Source organism: Leishmania mexicana, chromosome 34 (genome assembly GCF_000234665.1).
Source record: "Leishmania mexicana MHOM/GT/2001/U1103 complete genome, chromosome 34".
Classification (NCBI taxonomy): Eukaryota; Euglenozoa; class Kinetoplastea; order Trypanosomatida; family Trypanosomatidae; genus Leishmania; species Leishmania mexicana.
Genome location: NC_018338.1, coordinates 1602563 through 1624231, shown reverse-complemented (window position 1 = coordinate 1624231; position 21669 = coordinate 1602563). Strand labels below are relative to the sequence as shown.

Here is a 21669-nt window from a genome sequence, read left to right as displayed (position 1 = left end):
AACGGTGAAGCACGCCGTCCTTTTTTTGTATGTGTGTGCGAATGCATCCTTTTGCTCCTCGAAGGAATCCGAAGGCCTCTGCACTGGTGCACCCCCTGCCGCGGGTCTTTGTTTTCCTTGGTCTGCGCGCGTGCTAGCAAAGATGGAGGCAGCACAAAACTGGAGGAGAGAGAAGGGCGAAATCGTGCGACCGGTGCGCAAGAGAAAGAGAAGGAAAGCGCTCCAAGGAGGAAAAGGCCCACGTGTGGAAGGTATCGCGCACGTGGCAGAGACAGGAGGGTGATGCAAGTATAAAAAAACAGAAACAGGCGATGATTTATTCGTTGGTATTACGCTGCGGTCATTCCACGTAGCTGTGCGGTGTTCAGCGGTATCGCACGAAGAGCGTGCTTAAGAGACAGACGTCAGATTGGCCATGGCTGGAAAGACTCAGGAATATCCACAACTGAGTCGGCAACCTAAAACACAACCAGCCACAAGAGAGAAAACGTTTGAAGGGAGAGCGGACAGGGAAACAGTACTTCTCCGCGGCAGCGATGAGACGTGCATGCCACCACAAAGCACCAAGCAGTATAAGCCAGAAGAGGCAAAAACAAAAAAAAAACGGAAAAGGAGTGCTTGCCGCAGCGACAGGGGGGTCCCTGAGTGGAGGGCAGCAGAAATAGAACTGCAAACGTCCCCTTCCCGCGCCAGCGCGCAAGAGACAGCAAAGCCAAGCAGGAACAGCCAAACGAGGGCCAGAGAGCGGGAAAGAGAGTCGTACGGCTGACGTTGCACGCACACACGTATGTAGAGAAGATTCAAACAGGTCCAGTGCTATGCTGTCAGGCGACCGCGGTAAGACTATACCCGTCAATGAGGAGGGTCACTGAGAAGCTAAGCAAAAGCATCGGTACCGCGGCGGCCAAGGACAGCAACACCCCGACTTTCGCTCAACGTGCGACGCGCTCTCAATGCCTCCCTCCACACCCAAGAACTCTCCCCTCCTCCACAGAGCAGCCTCGTTGGCCGTTGCGTAGGAGAACCAAAGGGCGCAGACCAGGTCGACCGTGGCGCACGGCATCGACCCTTTCCAGCAGCCTGCAACGCTCCCCTGGATGATGTCACTACTCGATGCAGCTGCAAGGCGGCTATTCTGGCTCTTCACTGCGCTGGGAAGGGAGGGGCGCGTGATGACGTCGGGATGGCTACAGCCACTGCTGTGGGCACCTTCGTCACCGCTGCAGCTAGCTTCCGCGAGGCAACGCTCATGTTACCCTAGAGCGACGCTGCGCACGAGGTGGTGGCGTGCACGCCGAGGAAGACTTCACAGCGTGCCTGCAGCCCGCTGTTAGTGGTCGGCGCCACAGTCTTCTTCTGAGTGTCCTCATACACGCAGAATGGCGGCACCTTCGCCATCCCCACCGCTGGTGTGATGGCGAAAGGCAAGCCTATGGGCATTGCTCAGCTGGCACTGCTGCCCACGCTTCGAAGTCTACTCGTTCAGTACGGCCCCCCTCGTCAACAGGAGTATCCAGGGCACGGGAGATCAATAGGCTCAGCGACAGCACACACATGGCCAAGACGCAGCACGACGCGTCGCGCACATGCAAACCGCCACGGCGTCAGTGTGCCTTCCGACTAATTGCAGAGTTGAGTGCACGGCGGCGGTGGCCGGCACGGGCATCGTCACGTATAGATAAACGGACAGCCTCGTTGTTGGTGTCGCCAAACCTTGCCTGGTTTAAGGGATCGCTAACACCGTATCCAACGTGCACGCGGCTGATATCAAGTTCACTCTACTCTGCAGCGTGGATGTTGTAATCGTGGGCTTCGACGCTGCGGAAGCGGCGGCGTCACTTCTTTGATAAAGGGAGTTCGTCTGAAGGCGCCATGCTGGCTGCGCACCTTTCACCAGAGTTCGGCAGACAAAGCTATAGCTACGAGCAACAAACGAGCACAGAAATACCGTCTACGTAGACCAGCCGCAGCGAGGATGGGGGAGCACGCGTTCAAGGCATGCGCTCTTTCGTTTCCCTCTCCGCGCAACGATACTGCGAAGCGTGTCTGGCAGATCTTTGGGACGGAGGAACAAAGCACAGAGGTAGTACACCGTTGTGCAGGCACCTTTGGTGGCTTCGCGATGGAGGAGGAGAACGATGTAGTTTCCCGGAAGGGGAGTGGAAGCTTTTATTGGTGACGGCGAATGGCACGCGTACCCTACCCCAATTGAACAAAACTGTAGTTGAAGTGACTTCTGTACTGTAGGCGCCTTGTCAGAGAGGTGGGAGGGAGTACGGAAGAAGGGCAGCGCACGAGGAGAGGAGCAGTCGACACTTCATTGAAGTGGGCAATTGAAGACAGATTAGGAGGCGCAGCTTGCGGCGTCGTCGGAGAGCGATTTTGCGGCGTCTCAAAGAACCAGAGAGGCACCACAACGACTACGGCGCCAGTGTCTCCTCCCGCTGCACCGACTGCACGATCACACACACGCGCGGACACGGTTGGCAAAGCGAACAAGGAGGTAGAGAGGCACGCGTCAAAGTTGGGACTTGCTGCTGTAGAAGTGCTACTCATGGCGGATGCCGCGCCGTAGATTAGAGGAACGGCTCATGAGCATCGGATACACATCAAGGAAAAAAAACAAGGAAAGAGAGACACACAAGACCACTACTCGGGTGGTTCGCGAGACATGCACAGAACGCACGCCCGCATAGAGATGATAGAAATGTGCCCTGAGGAAGAGGGCAAGGTGTCACAGAGCAGAGCGGAGGCCCTTATGATCATGTGGATTGTAAGAAAGGCAGCAAAAACACAACAAAGATACGCCAAAGATAAAAAGAGGTGGCGAGAGCACGCAGAGCGATGCGCCAACATTCCACCTCTACTGGGTACTCACTCCCACTCGACGCACGTCGCGGAGCAGAAGAACAGCAATAGAGACCACATCACGAAAGCTCCATTAAAAAGAAAAAAAGGCAAACGGCCATGCGAACAACAAAAAAAACGCACTGCAAGAGTCACGCGCACAGTGCAGATCATCCACTAAGTCTACCACCAAACCGAAAAGGGAAACCGAAAAGAGGCAAGAGTCGTGAATTGGCGAGATCGACGACACGACGCGAACAAACATGAAGAAAAGTGAAGTCTTACCGAAACGAGAAATCGACGCGCACACGCGCACACCTGCACGCAATGGCCCTTTGGGAGGGAAAGACGTCCGCGCGCAAATGTAGCGAAGGAGTCCACAAAAGAGGCGAGGCGGAGATGCAGGCGAGAATGCGTGTCGCTACTTCAGAGCGACAGACAGACGGAGGGAGAAGGGGAGAAAACGAGAAAAGGAAGTAGGGCATAGACGAGAAATAGGAGGCTACGAAGTAAAAAAAATCGAAACATACGCACCCGCCTCCTTGGGCATGCGAGTACGCGGAACAACACAAAAGAAAACAGGGATGGGAGGAGGGAGGGAGGGAGAGGGGAAAATAAAAATAGCAAACTCGAGTCCACACAAACCACAAACAAATAATAAAACAAAGACAAACCAAGGCAATAGGGCATCAACAAAAAGACACGAGAAGTGCAAGCGACTTCGTGCTGACCATCACTCACGCGCACACACACAAAGAAAAAAAAACGACGAAAAAAAAGAGAAATACAGAAAGCTATGCCAACCAACAACAGAGAAGAGATGCAATGACCGGGTTGACTGCACCCGCACACAGCGGTGGAATGACAGCAGGTAAGTGAGTGGTCGTGGTGGAGAAATGCTGAGAGAGTGCCACAGATTGGTTTTCGTGCGTGTGTGTGTAGACTTCGTCATCGTCGTAGAGGAGAGGGTGGGTGCCGCTACGAAACAGCGAACAGAAAAACAACATGAAAGAGACCGCCGGATAACCACCATCGAGAATAGTATGTTGCCTGTGAACAAGTCACGCACATTCTCCGTATCGAGGCTCGTGCAAGCACACCCACCCACCCACACACACACACACACTCCTTTGTCTTGCTACTCGGATCCCGTCGCGACTTGTGAAGCTTGCCCGAAACGCGAAGGGAAAGTACAAAGCAAACAGAAAAAAGAAAACAAAGATAAAGAAAGATGACACGTGTCGTCTACTCTGGTGGGCCCCACCTACTTTGTGCTATTCCTATGAGTAATGATGGGGAGAAGCAGGGAGGGAGAGGGGGGAGGGGGATACCGTTTGTGCGTAGGGCACACAAAAGCGCAGAAACAAAAGAGAGGAAAACAAGCACCAAAAAAAAGAAGAGGCTGAGCGACGTGAGAACGGATACGGGAGGATGAGGGGAACAGCAAGTCGAAGCAGCCAACCACCACCTGCAGCAATGCGCATGAGTGACGATGCCCAGCAGATATTTGGATAAAATCCATTACAAGAGCAACCCACATACCATCAAAGAAAACGATGGCGAAGTGGATCAAGATAGCCAAACACCTCCACCAACCCGCATCCGTCCGTCGCCACGTTAATACTTCAGCTTTGCTCTCGGTGTAGCTACGTCTCGAGGACACAGTAGAAAGCGAGGAGCACCGGGGGATACGCCGCGGGGCGATACCGAAAAAAAAGACCCAGACTAAAGCTCAAAAGGTTTGAACACGCCGTGGGCCGCGTCACATTCATGGCGCCATACCAAGGCGCAGATGTGCCGAATCACACGCCCCCTCTTCTTGGAACAGCTGCACACCAACGAACAGGAACAACACACACGCACCCAGACAGACAAAAAAAAGCAAGCTGCTGTTGGATGCGTGCATTCGTTTCATCGCGGACACGACTGGTGTTGAGCTGGTCCAAGCGTCATCGTGGCCGTGCGTCTCTTGGGCACAGCGCCAACACAGACCTGTCCGCCGACGCCAAGAGTCCGCCAGACGTACCCGAGGGCAGGCTATGCAGGCCGCTTGGAGTCCCCCAGAAAGAGTGGGTGTACTGGGCACTGAGATACCACGGTGAGATGGCCAGTATCGTGTAGGGAGAGGGGAGGGCTGAGCCAAAACGAATTAAAGAATTATAGGGGCATCCGTGCGCACTGTGCGGGACTTTCGTATCTCAAGAGACGAGCTCCGTCTCTATCGCACCTTTTTCACATGGCTGAAACTCGCGCACATTGCCCGACGAGAACGGTAGGACGCCACGGGAACCTGCTGCGAGCGACTCGGTTAGCTCCAATGCGCGCTTAGCCTCCATCCACGCACGTACATTTTCCTGCCGCTTCTTATCAATTAAGCGCTGTTCATCCTCGCTGTAGCGGGGGCAGCAGTTGCTCAGCCGCGAGGACGCAGTGCTGCTGTTGCTGTATCGGCTAGTATCGAATCTTTCATCGTTGGTTTGGTTAAGATCAGGCGATATGAAGCCCAGTCGGTTCAGCAGCCGCGTCGTTGCCGAAGTGCTCGCCTGCGTTGTCGAGGGCGGTGGCGACGAGGAGATGTCGGAAGAGGTGGCGGAGGGGAGTGGGAGCTGCAGGGACGGCGGGCGGGTGTCTTTCTCATGCACTGTCTCTGTCGCTCCCTGTTGCTTGCTGCGATTTCGGCATACCGCGGCCTTTACCATCAGCTCCGTTGTCCTCGGTGGCGAGGCATCGTCGTCCGGCTTTGACGCGGCCGGCACCAACAGAGGAAACCAGGTTTTCTTCAGTTCGCTCGTGCTGATACAGTCAACGGCGTGCTGTGCCGCTGCTCCTGCCTCGGTTGGATCTTTGCTTGAAGACGAGGTTGCTGTTGGCGCGTCGCTTGTGGTGTTTGCAGCTTCCCCAGCGTGCGTGCTCAGTGAAAGCTCTACGGTCGCACTCTTCAACTGGCACGCCGCACGACGACGTCGACAGTGACGCATGTAGCAGCATTCCAAGCGTCGCCTGTCCCGATGCAGCTCCCAGCACATGAGTGAGTGCTTCGCGAGCGCAAAGAGCACGAGGTTGCCGAGCACAATCACCCACCAGTACATCAAGAGAAGTTCTTCGAGGCCATTGTGATAGTTCAGTAGTTGAAAGATGGATCGAGTCGGTGTCGAGGTCGACTGATTGCCCTCCATCTCTGAGCACACGGCACTCGGATCGTTGCGCTGGTGAGTGTGGGTAAGGAGGTTGGAGGGGGCCCCTGCGCCGTTGTTGTGAGTGGTACCAAAAAGAGGACAGAAGAAATGAATACAGCAACAGACAAAGGCACAAAACAACAAACGAAAAAAGGCCTAAATGCGAATAACTCCAAGCGTGTTAAGGCGTGCGGTAAAACGATGCGCCCCCGATGGGAATTCCGAGACACGTCCACAGAAGTTTGACACGCCCGAGCGCGGAGAAGTACTGCGCAAGGTAGCTATATATATATATATATATGCGTGTGCGTGTTGGTTGGCTTGCGGAAAGGAGAGGGGTGAGGGGGGGGGGCGAAGACCACCAAGCATGAACGAAAAAGAACAGAAAGCAAAATAATGAAAATACTCACGAAGTAACAAGAGGAAAGAAATACAGAGCAGAAAGGGGAAAAAGTCGTGATGGCCCGTTTTTTTTCTTTTTTTCACACGTGCTACTGCGGTTGGTGTGTTTCTTCAGAGGCACTGGCGTGTGCGCGTAGGTGAAGGAGCGGTGTACGTATAATGCCCTTCTATGTATCTTGTCACTTACTGGCGCTTTTCTTTCCTGCTGGCTTCCTTTCCCCCCGGATTCGCACGAACGACAACGCTGCGTGCGTGTCCGTCGTGAGAAATCAGAAAGGACGAGCGGGAGGGAGGGGGAGAGATGCCAGATGGCAGATGCAGCTTCTTGCAAAGGACGTCCAAGACACACAGTTGAGCGCAAATGACGAGGAAATTGGGGGGGGGTCTACACAGCCGAAAACAGCGAAAAAAAATATGAAAAAAGAAAACACCGTTCCGCTGTACACGTTAACTCATAGTACCTCAGCACCGTGAACCAGCTCAAATGGGTGGAGCGACTGTAGCCCTTACGGCTGAGACACGACGAAGAGTGTCAGAGAAAGGAAACCGACAGGAAAATAAGCACACGCATGCACAAAGGCTCGTCACCGTGCTCGTATACCATGTAGAGAGAACACAACACGCGCGCAGAAAAAAAATACAAAGAAAAGAAAAATTGAACAGATCGAAACGAAACAGACAAAAGAGTTGTCAGAGAGATAAACAAGCGAAGATGAGCACACTCACATGAGTAGAGAATGACGCAACAGAGAACCGAAAGGGAGAGCCCGGTAAGAAAAGCACCTCGTCTCGTGGTTGAACGGGGAGAGGTGTAGGGAGGTGGAGGGGGCGTTGGTGGCAGTGTGGAGGAAGGTCACTGACTTTGTTCGCTCGACTGCCGAGAGGAGCGTCAGCAACGACCTAGTTGGTCGAGGGTTTTGAGCGACGGAAAACACGTGTGGTGAGGGGAGGGAGGGGAAGAAGAGCGAAACAGAAACGACAAATAAGACGAGAAGATAAAATGCAGTCGGGGGAGAGATACACACAAAACAAACAAAAAAGGAAAAAAAGGAACGAGCGGGAGCGACAGAAAAAAAAAACAAAGGTATGGCACACAAATGCACAAGTGCTGGTGAGCTCAAAAAAAAAGGGAGGGGAAGCAGGGAAAGCGGCGTCACTACAGTGCCCGGCAAATGAGTGTACTCAGCACTGTGTTTGAATATAGCGGCAGGGAAGGCGAAAAGGAGAGGAGTGTATGCGTCGTGTGCCGTTTTCTTTTGTCTTTTCTTTTCGTTGGTATATGTTTATTTTTGTCCCGGTGTGAGTACCAATATTCTTGACCGTGTTCGCGCACGTGTTCGAAGGTACGAAACTCACGTGTGCGATGTTGGCAAAGCAATGTCGGAAGAGAAGAAAAAGAAGAAGAGAGCCTAAAGAAAAGCGAATCAGCACCGGCAACAGATCATAAGCAGGCCAAAGGTACAACAAAAATATATATAGAAATATAAAGAAATGCCTGTGCCTGTGTGGGGACGGCTGAGGCAACGCACCAGCCGGCAGCGTTCGCGTACGGTGACGCTTTTGTTTGTGGCGTGTGCGTTTGGCTGTTTTTTTTTTCCTCCTCCTTCACTTTCGGAAATCACGTGACGCCCCGACGTCTTCTCTGCGTGTGTGCCCGAATGAACCACGGCGTTTCGCCACACCGTGTCTGCTTTAATGTGTGCTGCAAAGAGCCACTGAAGCAGACAAAAACGTTCGTTCTTGCCACCCCGGTGTTTCCAGTGACGTCTTTCTTGCAAGCAATCACAAGCACACAGAGAGAGGAAGGGAGAGAACGCAGAAGAAAGGCGACCGTTGTGCTGCGACCTTTGGAGCGTGCGAAGAGACGAAAGAAGAAAAAAAAAACAACGAAACAGAGGAAACAGTAAAAGGGAGGGGGATAAGAGGCTGAGGTTGCCGATCACGTGATCAGAGGGGGAGATACGAAATCAGTAATACTCGACAAACAATCGCCTCAACGAGGCAGAATGTCAGTATTGGAGGGTGATGGAGGTCGGTTGACAGCTGAAGGCAAAGTGTCAGATGGCGGCAGCGTTGCGTTCGTGAAGCGTAAAAAAAGATGCATGCAAGGAAAAGGCCAAGGCGGAGGGGAGGAGAGAGAGGTCAGTACGGTTTACGTATCAGTCGAGGAGAGGTGCAGCGCACAGGTGCCGAGTAAAAGTCCTGGCAGACGAGAATCGCCGCAGACCACAACTGGGTCGATAGTGATCCCTTTCCGTGATCTGAGCCACGGTGGGGAAAGCGCACGTCCTTCCTAGCGACACAGAGACTACGCTTCACGCTGTACCGTAAGAGAGGCACCGGCAGCTCCGAATGGGAGTGGGGAGAGCAATGTGCGAGCGGTGCGGTGGAGACAATACCATGACGGCTGCCAACAGACAACGAGGAGAACGTGTGCCTATCTCGTCTAGTTCTTCTTGCACCCTGCACGTGTTCGACTAACGCACATCTGCGGTCAACAGAAGAGAGCCTACATGCTGTTTTCTTTTTTGCTCCGTTTCACATTCTTGCCTTGTTCTATGACAGACCTGTCAACAGATTGTATGAAAAGGATGGGGATGATGATAGATGAAAGGCGAAGGGCGGGGTATCACGCATGTGAATATGGTTGTGCAGTGGACCCGACTCCGCTGGTCGTGCTTGTTGGGGTCCGCGGCTTCTACTTACCTACGGTGTACGAGGCGCAGAAAAGAGGAAGGGGAGCAAGCCAACCAAGAACGCAACGGACGACACCAGACAAGACCGAGGGCAACAGCGGCGACCACACAGACGGCATTCGTGAAGGCTTCGTAACAATGGAGAGAGAGAGCGCAGAGGCGGCATTGTGTATGTCGAGGGAGAAGCGCCATTCTTCCATTTGCAGCTCCTCCATGCGGAGCAACTCTGTGTGCGTGCGTGCGTGCATATGTGCACCTCCATGCCGCACTTCTGCATTGTTCATCCGTCCGTTTTCCCTCTCAACGCCCTCTCTTCACCTCCTTGCGTTGCTCATGAGCCAGGTCCTAAAAGTAGGCGCTCTCCAGTGCCGGGCCTGCAGTCACCGTCGCTCGCTGCGATACGTCCTCTCCGCCAAAGAAGGACTTGACTGCCAAGCCGTTGAATGAAGAGCGCCCCGTGTGCGGCGATTGTTTGCCCAGCGAGACGGACTTCACGGGAGGTTGCACCGCCGAGGCGGCCGCGGCGCCGCTGGCTGGCTCCGTCTTCCTCAGTGAAGACATGCTCGCCCGGCCATGCGGCTCGGTCAGGCCCCCCGTCTCGGCACTGCTGGCCCGCTCCTGGCTACTGTGCGCCAAGGATGGAGAAGCTGCCTTCGCTGCAAAGAGCGATGGACGTTGCATAACGGTGGCGCTGTCAGCTGCAGTGGCCATAGTGGAAGACGGCAGCCCGTTCGACGCAGAGGCGAATCCGGTCTTTCCCGGGCTCGTGGAGCGATAGACACTATTACGGGAGAGAAGGTCGATCCCGCGGTACCCCGGCTGGCTCAGCACTTGTGTATGTGCGCCGAACTCGCGCATGAAGTCAGCCGCCCCCGCCCCCGCCCCCTCCGCGGCATTCAGGCCGGACACGCCAGCGGCAGCTCCCTCTCTGCTATGATATGCCGAGCTTAGCACGCCCCAGTGACGCCCGTTGATGCTTGTCGTCTGCTGCAGACGCAGCAGTGCCTGCTGGCTCAGTTTCACCTCCTGCACCAGTTTCTCGCGAGCGTTGTTGGTGGTCTCCAGCTGCTCACGGAGGTCGTTGTTTTTGCGCAGCAACTCCTGGACACGCTCCGTCGCCGCCGTCAGCTCCTCCTGCTGCCGACGTGCAGCACCGTCGCGCTCCTGCAAAAGCGCCTCCTGATTGCGCAACTGATCCATCGCAATGTGGTAGCGGTCCTTCGCGTTTTTGATCGCCTGCAGCTGGTTGGCGATGATGTGATGGGCCTTGTCCAGATTCTTCTCCGCCTCGTGGACGCGGTCTGCCTGTTGCCTGTTCTGCTCGGCCAAAATGCGGATGTACTCGTCCTGCTTCTCGTAGTGTGCTTGCAGCGCGGCCATCTTCTCTTCTCGACTCTGCAGTGCGGTGCTGGTGCCGCGGAGCCGCTCCGTTAGTGTCACGTAGTTGAGCTCGTTCTCCGACATCGCCTTTGTCGCCTCTGCCTTGAAGCTCGCCAGCTCCTCGTTCATCTCCCGCAACGTGGAGAGTTCCTTGCTCTGAACACTCACCGTGTCCTGCGCACTGCGGAACTGGGACTCGAGCGAAGCCACCTTGGCCTCCAGGTGCGATGTGCGAGCGTGTGACTCTGCCAAGGCAGCATCCTTTTCGTTAGCTGTGTCGCGCAGCTGACGCGTCTTCTCCTCCACAGCGTGCGTGAGCTGCTCGACTTTTTTGTCGAATGATTCACGAGCACCATTCATCTCCTTCGTGTGGTGGTCTCGTAGTCGGTTCAGCGCAACTAGCTGCTCCTTCTCTGCGTCTGTCATCATAAACCGCATCTCCTCCTCGGCCTTGCGCAAACTGGCACGCAGCGCGTCGTTCGCGGCATGCAAGTCATCGATTTTCTCCTGGAGCTCCGCCGTAATGGCCGCTCGGGAAGCTTCCGAGGCACGGAACGACTGCTCGTAATGTTGAAAGCGCTCGGCGAGGTACCGCTTGAGACCGGCGTCCCCCTGCCGCAATAGCACGAGTGAAATATGCTCTACAGTTTTGAAGTCCGTCGTCTCCAGCACTCGCAGCGTCCCTCGGCTCGAGTCACCTACTGCGGCGCTGTTCAGCACAAAGGACAACTCATAGGCGGAGGCGCCGTCAGCGATGTCGCGCAGCATGCCGACCAGGTAGCGCGGGAAGCCGTGGAAGTCAACGAGCAGCTCTAGGTGCTGCTTAAAGGCGCTGTAGTCGTCCTCGAGGAGCTCCAGCTCAAACAAAAAAAAGGGATCTGCGGGGTCGGTCAGTCGCACGAGAACGACACGCGTCACCCCGTTGGGGCCACCGCGGCCGGTGCGCACAAACACTCCAAGCGGGCGCACCTGCGGCTCGTGCGGGGGCATCTTTGTCGACACCATCACTGTGGTTTCCAAGAGGGCCTGTGGCTCCTCAGCGGAGGGCTTCGGCGACGCCAAGGCGGGCACGTCGGTGCGTTCTGTGCGTACGGCGGGTGGTGGTGCCACAGCGCTTTCCACCGCCTCCATGTGGTGCATTTGTGACCGACTGCCTTCGTTTCTGAGTAACATGGGAATGCTGCCCTCGCCGTCGCGCCGCGACGCATATTCCGTGACGAGGTCCTGCCCTGTTTTGGAGGACTGGGGCAACGTCTGTGAGAAACGTTCGCAGCTGCCGGGAAAACGCGACTGCTGCTGGTGCTGCTGCTGCTGCTGCACGTGCCGGCGTCGCTGCTCTATTCGAGGATTACCAAATACGGTGGAGCTACTGCCATCCTCCGTGCTCACCACACTCGAATTTTGGTGGTAACTGTTGATCATCTCTGTGTGCGTGTGCGCCTGAGTGTGTGTGGGGGGACGCCTTTGTTTGTTTTGACTGTGAGAGACTCAACGGCAAGCAAAGGCCGAAGAAACAACAACAACACAGTAGCAGACGTGAAAAACGTTTGTCTGCTGCTCGGATGACCGAGCGAGACGCACCGATCCTCAGTTCTATAATTGCGACGTGACTCCCCCTGCGTGTGTCTTCGGCCACGGATGCACGGCAAGCACACGCACACGCGTACCCCTCCTGAGCTCCGTGCGGTTCGCACGTGACAAAGTCAGTGAGAAGCGAAAGAGATCAAGGATAGCGGCAGCACAAACACCACCACAACATGCAGTGTAAATCTATGAAGAGGGCTCACCACACACAACACACACACACATACATACAACAGAGAGCCCCCGTCTTTCCGCAATGGGGGAAAAAAGGGTGCAGGAATGACGTCCAACGAGAGCCAGATTGGCAGGCGAAGGGAAGGGGGTGGGGGTGTGTTTCAAAAGACAAGACCGGAAAACAGGAAGATGTTTCTATGGGTGCTTCGATTAGTATAGTGGTGTGTTTTCTGTCTTGGCTGTCTGTATGCCGCCACTGGCCTCCGTCCAAGATGATGAGAAAGTGCCGCAGACCCTCCCGTCCAAAGAAAGGCGGCGGGGAAGGGGTGGGGGGCAATTCTATAACAGGCACCGTTGTTGTGAGCCTCTGGTGGGCAGGCCACTTTGGATGGGTAGAGAAAGCACCAGAGGATGTCTACCAAGATGACAAGACCCGATTCCGCATGCATACACGCACACGCAGGCACAGCCGGGAGGGGGTGAGATGTGTGGCGGGTGTGAGAGCTCAGTTCCCTTGCGGCTTGATCCGGGGTGTCAAGAGGAGAGAGAGAAGAATGTAGAAGCAAACAACTCACCCCCGGCCACACGTTCGGGTTTCTTGCAAGTCACGTCACAAGGCTGAGTGGCGTCGAGCCGCCAAGAGATGGCATCTCAAAGCAGGTCCGTTCGAGTTTGCGCGTGCGCGATGATGCTCAAGCAGACAAAGAGCAGCGGCAGGTAGTTGTCCGCCTTCTTCGCTGTTGTATGTGCGTGCATCGGTGCGCCTCTGGCTTGGACCCATACACACGCGCACACTCACGCACGCACAGAATCTTCATGGAGAGATCTGTCGAAAAGGTGAGAGATGGTGGTGGCCATGTGTGTCCTGATGTACGTTGCACAATGCCTCACCACCTCTCTGCTGTTGCTCGTTTCGTAGGTGTCTGATTTATCACTTGTAAAGAAGCCTCAAGGACAACAACGAAGAGGCAGACACACACACACAGATATGGGAGCGAGAGAAAGGAGGACACCAGCAGACCATCCTCTCAGTTACAGCTTAAGTTGCAGCTTAATGGGCGAAGCTAAAGCACCAAAAAAAAAATGAAGCGACAACCAACCAACCATGTGCCCCAATCAGCAGTCGCTGTGCTTCCCTCCGCTCCCCTTGAGCAGCCCCGGATTTTGGCAACGACCGCTAGAGTCTCAAGCGACCAATCCACACACGTATGCAGGCAGCGCATGCCGAGGCCGCGAAAGGCACTGCGGCGGCTGTGGAGAGGAGTACCACGTTTGTGGTGGTTCTGTGACGCTGGTTTCCTGTGGTGCGGCTTGCAGAGCACCGGTGGACTAGAAAGGGAAAAGACGGACTCCACAGGAACTCGGAGAGGGAGACAGAGAGCCTATTCACTCCCCCAGCGCAGCTTCACCCCCCGCCACCACCACCTACTTTTCCGCGACCGCAAGAGAAAGAGAAACAGCGCCGCTGGCGAGAACCAGTTAAGCTCACGTGCAGGAATAAAACAAAAATGGACAGCGCGCTAACACACATCCATTGTGGGCCACGAGACAAGCTGGCACTCGGGCTTTACGCCACGTTGGGGTCGTGGAGGTGGCGACGGCGGAGCACAGCGTCGCGCTGCTGCTGCACACCCTCAATGTTCATCTCCTCCTCACCAAGCACGGCCGTGGCAGCATTGAAGGCGGCTCGGCGGGACTTGTAGATCTCCTGGTTCACCGCGCGCTGGCCGGAGGCACTAGTCAGTCGCTGCGAGACGTAGTCAGAGGGTTCCGCCTCCTCGTTCGCCGCGCTGTCCATGCGGAGGACGACAAAAAACGCGAAGAGAACCAGATTTCGAATTACACGGAGGTGCACGTGTTTCGCTTCGGGGTTCTGTCGCCACTTGCGCACAAACCACGAAAGCACCGGAATGCGGACCTTGGTGGGCAGCCAGTACTCAGCCGTGTCATGGACCAGTACAGCAAGGGGAATGCCAATGCAGACTGCCTTGATGTACGTGCTGTACGGCACAACCGGGAGGCGCAGCTCCTCCATGCGGTGGACGACGGCGCTGACAGAGACGGCAATTTGATCCATGGCCACAAAGGTAGAGATAAGGGAAAGGGGGCCGGTGCGGCACAGTGCGGTACTCTGAAGAAGGCGACAAGAGCAAAAGAGGTACGGCACACGGCACGCGGGAGAGTGAGACAAGCAGAGACGCGGTGCGCAGGTCCAGCAAAAAAACACCTGAATGCGTACGTATCCACGATAAGCCTTCGAGATCTTGGTCACGACGAACCAAAAAAAGAAAAACAAGAAAGCGGAGAAGGAAACAGAGTACCAAACACCATCTGTGCGAGTAGCCATCGACATGATGAGAATGGATGATGGGAATACATGAAGCGCGTCTCGGCATAGCGCACGTTCTTTGCTTTCTTTTTTTGTTTGGCCAACCTTGGTGTCCACCAACGCGGCAAACTCCTCGTCTTCTGTGTTGCCGGCCACATCGGTCGCAAGCGGCATCTCATGTGCCGCGTCTGCGCGTCTCGCGAGGAAGATGTCACAAACGATGAACACCGGTGTCGACTGCTTTTTTTTCTCTCTCGTTCCGTGTGCCTTCGCACAGCTGAGTGTCGGCTTCACGCGGGAGGCGCCGTGCTGGGAAGAGCATGAGCTCAAGGGATGTAGATATACAGGCGGTTCACAGACAGCACGAATAAGGGGGCAACCGCAATGTGAAGCAGAAGACAAAAGACCAGACAACATCCACGCGCACACGCCCCGGAAAACATCAGCTTAACGTGAAACGACACGCCGCAGGAGGTTGGAGGAGGCACGTCTTCACCGGCGTAAAAGGATCGAGGCACACATAAATGATCACCAATAAGCAAGAAACACACAAAAAAAAATGTCTAAAAACGAGCGCGGCCAATCGGCAGAAAAACAGGCAACCGGAGACTGTGAAAGGGGGATGGGGCACTTTACCTCGGAGTGACACACGACGAGCACGGTGCGACCGCTTGTGAGCGTCTAGCATTGTCCTGTTTTCCTCCAACAAAGCGGTCCGTAATCCCGACACATGGGCTGGCAGACACGCTAAGAGAGGGAGAGCACTCCGCACAGTGCAGACTCAAGTTCGTGCGCTGTGCTCTCTACCAGTCGCGCAGCTCGTCTATGAGGAGAGAAAGAGCAATGCACACACTAAAGCATGCGGTCAAGTACAACGGAAGAAGTCCGCGAGAAGAATCGATGCCAACACACGCCGTTGCACTGACCATCTAACACAACCGCAGAGGCAGTTGCGTCGCAACTGTGAAACGCACGCGAGCAAGAAGAGGCACTTGCCGCCGACAAGGAAAGCACCCTGCTGCAAGAGGGAGGCGGGGGTAAGAGGGGAAGGGAAACAAAACAAACCGCTGGAGTAGTCGCGCAGGTGTGCAGATGGTGCACCCACACACGCGAGCGCGGAGGGAGAGGGTAAATTGGGTGCTGGTCGACCGGTCAAACACAAAAACCGCAGCGGTGGCGTACAAGTAAACCCATTGTGCAATAGTGAGGGACACGGTGGTGTTGCTACTAGCTTCTTTTCCTCATACCCTCTTGAAGCACTCCGGCTACGACCGCAGTCGGAAGCAGTCGTAGCAGACGCGCACCGGTGTGTCGTATCCCAAGTCTTCGATGATGGCCCTCTTTTCGGAGCAGTTGGCGCAGACGAGTCGACCGCAGTTACGGCAGTGGTGCCTAGACCACCGCCCAATCGGCTCCTTGCACATCATGCAGTTGTCCATGTCGTCGTCCGGCTGCCAGACCTTCACCACCTTCTTGTAGCGCCGCTTGCACATGGGGCAGTTCCACTCAGGCGGCGGACGGTCAAAGCGACTACCGCAAGCCCCGCATGCGGGGGTGTAAGTGCGACTGAGCAGCTTCTCCGAAACCACGGGAGGGGCGTTGAGTGTGTGCTTCAGCTCCTTCTGCTCAATCACAGCGGGTAGCTGCTGCTGTGCGCCGTCCAAAGTCTCCGACTGCGGGTACTCGAGGGGATGGCTCTGCACAAACTCACTCCAGTCCTTCTGCTGGTTGAAAGACTTCTGCTGCTTCTTCGCCTCGTGGCGAGCCCGCTCGACGGCGAGGGCGTCGTGCTCCTCCTGCAGCTCGCGTGCGCGAGCCTCACGGCGCTTGCGCTTCTTTTCTGCCTTTCGCTGCCTCTCCGCCTCCTCGGCAGCCGCGGCAGCGTCCTCCGCCGCTTCCTCGGCGGCAGCTGCCGCCTGCTCGGCTGCCTCTTCCTCTGCAGCCGCCGCAGCTGCGGCCTTCTCCGCTTTGCGTCGTCGACGCTCCTCTCGCCGTTGCTGCCGCGCTTCCTCGGTGGCGATGCGCTCGCGCTCTTCTTCCTCCATCTGCTGTCGTAGCCGCTGTTCCTCAGCCGCCTGCTCCGCCTCGAGTGCGCGCTGCTTTTCCGCTAGCTCAGCCTCGCGACGCGCGATCTTCTCCTTACGGGCCTGCAGTGCACTCCGGAGCTCCTGCCAAATCTCCTCTGCGTGGCGATCCGTCGCCATTTCGCTGTAGATCTTTGCCATGTCCTTCACGGATACGTACTCGAGCAGTGCCATGTCCTCCTCACTAACATCGCCCTTTAGGGACCGCAGGAGACGCTGCACTGGTTCACCGAGATCCTCAAAGCGGATAGTGCCACGGGGAGCCGGCACGGCCTCCGCCTGCGGAGGCGGCGGAGATGAGGGACTAGAGGACATTTCAAGGTCAAGTGGCCTTGAGCGGAACCGTTTGTATCTCTATGTAGTTGCAGGGAAGGGTGCAGGGCCACGCAGATGGAGATGGTGTTTCGATGTGTTTCGTGCTCCTCTGCTCACGCGCTCGCCTCATGCGAGAAGACAAGAGCCAAAGCCGAAGTGAGGATGGTGGTGGCGTTACGTCGGCGGCATCGATAGCCCACCCGAGCGAGAACGTCTGCAGAGGAATGGTGCACAGTAAGTTCACCACACGACAAACAAACAGCACCAAGCCAGCGTGGTATATTCCTCGTGTGTGTGTGTGTCTGTGTGACAGTATGTTGACACCGCCCGGTGATTTCAAGCTCTTCCGAAACGCTAGTGAGAAGACTCGGATAATACGCTAATCACCAGGGTGCGTATGATCGCCGAGGTGAAACAAGGCAAGGGGTTGATTCGAAAGAAAAGGAAAAAAGGAGTTTGAAGAAACGGAATGAAGAGATTTGTTGGGTATCCCGAAAGACCACTCTGCATGCAACGCTACGGACAGGCGCCGTGCGGTAATGAAGCCGTCGCGTTCTGTCACACATAAACCTGCACATGGCCGCAGCGGAGAACAAAGTCGGCTTCTCAGCGGCATTCCACAGATACACCTGCCTTACGATTGATAAGTCACCACCCGCGCTCCAAGAAAGACGACGTGTCGCCCCTCCTTTACAATAGTGTAGCCGCGTGACCTTTGGTGGACGTGTGCGCTTTGTGTCGCCATGTGTGAGCTCTGGCATGCCTCACACGAGCCGAGAGGGTGTCTCAACTAAGAAGATACGCGGTAAAGCTGTTGCGTGTGAAGGTTGGAGTGTGGCTGTGTGAGAAGACCGACGCAGTGCCGTGCGTGCACGCAGCAGAGAGCGGTTTGCCACGGCAAAGATGTGCGGTTCTCCTTTCGCGGCTTCTTTTGGCCGGATGAAGACAGGCCGTACGTTCCACCTCCCTTCACTACGGCGACCGCGAACACGTGAAAAGGGGGTCGTTGCACCAAACGAGTCCGCGCTTCGCAAGAGGCCCGGCGTCACCGGTACGAAGCCATGCAAGACACGACACATGCACGCGCACGTGGACGAGCACACAGTCGTTGAGGAGAAAGGACACATGTGTGCTGCTAGGAAGACTGCGTTGCATCCGCGTGCCCAATTTTCAACGCGGTCGCGGCGACGGCTCCTTTTTGTTGTACTCGGGTGCGGGCGGCACACATCATCCGCCAGAAGGCACAGATGCCTGCTTTCCCGCTGCCGGGAAGGCTTTACGACCCGCCCATAAGTAGTGCCCCGTGTTCACGTTCTTGGACAGGCAAAAGTTTACCTGGAAGTTGCACGAGACGATGGACTGAAACACATCCGGGTAGGTGACGATGTACTGCTGGTCCACCTTGCGCACATCAAAGCGCTGCGCAAACTTGGTCACGTCATCTGGCGGAATGAATTTTCGCCAGTCGTGTGTGCCTGGCTCCACGAGGCCCGTGAGCATCTCCGCCACCCCGATGTATGCGATGGCCGTCTTCAGTGATTTGTCCATGGTGGACAGGAAGAGAAGCCCACCAGGCTTCGTTGCCTCACAGAGGGCCTGCAGAAACGCCCGTGCATCGCTCACATGCTCGATTACCTCACTCGCCACGACGACGTCAAACCGCCGCTTCTCCTGCTCTACAACGTCAAACAGGGATATGTGTCGGTACGAGAGTCGCTGGGGCCAGTTGAATGGTTGCGAAGAGGTACTGAAATTGGCCGCCAGCTGCTGACGACGCTTCTCCGCGACCTCTATGGACTCGGCGCAGGCGTCGATGCCGGTGACGGTGCCGCCAATACGGGCTAGGCTCTCCGCCAGAATACCGCCGCCGCAGCCGACGTCCAGAACTTGATGTTGTGGCGTGAGTCCAGAGTCACTGGGAAAGTCAATCGGCGTACCGCACGAGCTGCCGCCCACATTGCCGAAAGAGCTCACAACGCTATTCACGTAGCGCACACGGATCGGATTCAAGAGGTGCAGAGAGCGCAGCGGTCCCGTCGGATCCCACCAGTGCTTTTGCAGGGCGGCGAACTTCGCCACCTCATCCGCAGCGACACCCTTCATACCTGCTGACATGGCAGAGGCGCGCTATTCAGCTGAGAGAGAAGATGAAGAGAAGGACGCAGAGGAGCGAGATGCAGGCCGCCCCTTTTTATGCTCGTCACGCCTTACCCGAGGTGACGATGGAGAGGAGACGCGCACCACAGTTAGAAACGAGGAAGCGACTCTCACGTGTTTTCCGTCGCGCAATCACCTTGCCAAGAAGCCTCACGTACTGAAGCAACTCGGCGCAAAACCGGCACTTCTATGCAATACCCCAGGTTCCAAAAAAAAGTAAATTACCGGCCGTGAAAACTGGCATGCGAGGAGAGGCGAAGAGCAAGCATTGAGTGTGTGTGTGTGTGGATAACGTGGAGGTGCCAAACCGTTCGGGGGGAAACTCAGCTGCCTCGTTTCCATGAACATCAAGGAGAAGTTGGATAACTTACGTAACGGCTCGCACGGCAGCAACAGTATAGCTTGCAAGCCCCGATGTTGGTACGTGGCTGCCCATTCCTTTTCCACCAGCGCTCGCACCTACCGTCATTATCTCACCATTAAGAGAGAGAGACTACCGGCGAGCACTTGCACACACAACGCCTTCGTCAGGTAACCGAGAAGCCCCCCTTCACTATTCTAGTGCTCTGCTCGTCTTTTTTCTCGCCGGCTCGGTGTGTAGCTGATCTCCTGCGAGAACACTCGGCTGTATCTGCATCGCTACACCCTCGGTGAGGAGCGTCGCACGAGGCCACGCAACCCAAGCAGCAGAATCCGAGAGAGAGGAGAGCTGAGGGACCAAAAAAAAATAGCAGAAAGCGGGTATGTAAAAGCCCATCGAGGGAAACCAAAACCAAGCACCGCTTTCCCCCCTTACTTCAGCTGGTAAACACGAAACGAAAACAGCAGCAGAGGAAATAAAGGCAAGACGGCAGCGCACCGCCTTGTTGGCTTTCTTGCCCTCCTGCATTTCTTTTTGCGCCTGTGTGCGTATGTGTTGCTGCGACGGCGTGATGTTCGGTTCAACACGGAGCGCACAGGAACACACACGTAATAACTGCGTGGGGGAAGGAGAAGTGGCACTACTGTATCGATGCGTGCAGCGGTGCACGGTGCGCTGTGCTCGCGCACGCACGTCGCAGGCTCCGATGTGTTGTCGCTCTCTCACATCTATTTCTGTGTCTGTCCCCGCCCCCAGTCCTGCCCCCAGTCCTGCCCCCTCCCCTCTGATGGCGGGCGGTGGGGGACACTTCAGCGTGGTATCACAAGGTCCGGTGCCCCAGCCTTGTGTGGGGTAGCCGAGCAGTCCACCCTACCCCTGCCAATGCCGAGCCGCTTCTGCTGGTGGCAGGGCCACGCGCCCACGGCCTGGGGAAGCCAGTGCGATGCTGTCGCTACTGATGTCGGCGGTGAGGTCCTGCACGGCGCTGTGCCGGGGCAACCTGCGACTGCGCACACGTCTGCGCCATCCATATGATTAGGCAGCGTGTCAGCGGCGCTGGAGCGCATCTCTCACCCGGCCCTCACGCTGCCTTGCTGGTGCGACGATGCACCGGGGGGCGACCAGCAGATTGGGAGCGGCCGTGAGGCGACCTGCGGGGCGGGGGACGGGCGTGTACACAGCGTGTGAGAGATAGAGAGGCCGTGCGCCGATCACTGTGCTGGGGGCATTGCTGTAATGCGTGTGGGCAGCGCTGCGTCGCACCACGCGATGGGACGTGTGACAGGGCCACGTGGCGGGTTAGGGTGGCGCTTGAGCTCCTGTTCTGTGGCAGAGAATGGACGGGTTGCCCAAACGAAATCATCAAGTCCCCGATAGAGCTGTTGAACGAAGCTTGAAAAAGGGAGACAAGCAGTATTAACACTGACGGCGGTGCTCGCCACGCCGATGAAAACGCGAAGCTTAGTGCACGGAATAGGGGTTGATAAGAGCCAGCAAAAAAAAAACATTAAACCGGTAGTCACCGCAACAGCGTGGATGAGAGGAGTGTGCGTGCTACGCTCTCTCGCTTCAGGAGCCTCCTCATAGTGTGTCTTGCGGCTGGCGACGAGGTTGGAGGGGGGAGGCGGATGCGTCCACACATGAACGTTCACACGCCATCACAGTCAAGACAAACAGTGACAGAGAGAAGAGGAGAGAAAAAAACAATGGGGGTGCGAGAAGCGTTCAAGAGGGGGTTGACGTAGCGGTCTGGTGAGAGGAAGCGGAGCGGAAAAGCGATCACGGCATTGACTGCGGATTTTCTGACTGACGGAGCGCCGCGGTTCCAACATGTCCACATATGCAGTCGCGTCATGCATGATGTCGCACACGATCGTGGACGAACGACCTCATCGCCCGCTAAGAGGCCCACCCTCTCGCATAGGACAAACCGAAGAGCGACAGAGTTGAAAACAACTGTGTTCTTTGTGATGTTTTCCTTTTTTTGTTCTACTCGACCCCATCAAGAAGTGAGAGGGGGACCGTTACATGGCACTCGACATCACACACGGGTGAACAAAAGGGCTTCTTGGGTGGGCGGGTATGAAACGAGTAATAATAATAGTAATAAGGCTGAGAGAGGCGAGATGCGCGGAAGGAGGTGTGGGACCGTTGGTGTTTTGTT

General features: G+C 56.1%; 5 protein-coding genes across 5 annotated transcripts; all 5 read right to left on the bottom strand.

The window, feature by feature from the left end:
* Positions 1-5045: 5045 nt before the first annotated feature.
* LMXM_34_4290 (hypothetical protein, unknown function) lies at positions 5046-6023 on the bottom strand (the record flags this gene model as incomplete). Its single annotated transcript, XM_003879377.1, has 1 exon — positions 5046-6023. One exon carries the CDS (start codon positions 6021-6023, stop codon positions 5046-5048), a length of 978 nt encoding a protein of 325 aa, XP_003879426.1.
* Positions 6024-9466: 3443 nt separating this feature from the next.
* LMXM_34_4280 (conserved hypothetical protein) lies at positions 9467-11923 on the bottom strand (the record flags this gene model as incomplete). Its single annotated transcript, XM_003879376.1, has 1 exon — positions 9467-11923. One exon carries the CDS (start codon positions 11921-11923, stop codon positions 9467-9469), a length of 2457 nt encoding a protein of 818 aa, XP_003879425.1.
* A 1903-nt stretch (positions 11924-13826) lies between these two features.
* Positions 13827-14336, bottom strand: LMXM_34_4270 (conserved hypothetical protein; the record flags this gene model as incomplete). The annotated part of the gene is made up of 1 exon (XM_003879375.1): positions 13827-14336. The coding sequence occupies one exon, from the start codon at positions 14334-14336 to the stop codon at positions 13827-13829; it is 510 nt and encodes a 169-aa protein (XP_003879424.1).
* A 1517-nt stretch (positions 14337-15853) lies between these two features.
* On the bottom strand, positions 15854-16987 carry LMXM_34_4260 (conserved hypothetical protein; the record flags this gene model as incomplete). The annotated part of the gene is made up of 1 exon (XM_003879374.1): positions 15854-16987. One exon carries the CDS (start codon positions 16985-16987, stop codon positions 15854-15856), a length of 1134 nt encoding a protein of 377 aa, XP_003879423.1.
* A 1227-nt stretch (positions 16988-18214) lies between these two features.
* Positions 18215-19090, bottom strand: LMXM_34_4250 (3-demethylubiquinone-9 3-methyltransferase,putative; the record flags this gene model as incomplete). Its single annotated transcript, XM_003879373.1, has 1 exon — positions 18215-19090. One exon carries the CDS (start codon positions 19088-19090, stop codon positions 18215-18217), a length of 876 nt encoding a protein of 291 aa, XP_003879422.1.
* Between the last annotated feature and the right edge of the window lie 2579 nt (positions 19091-21669).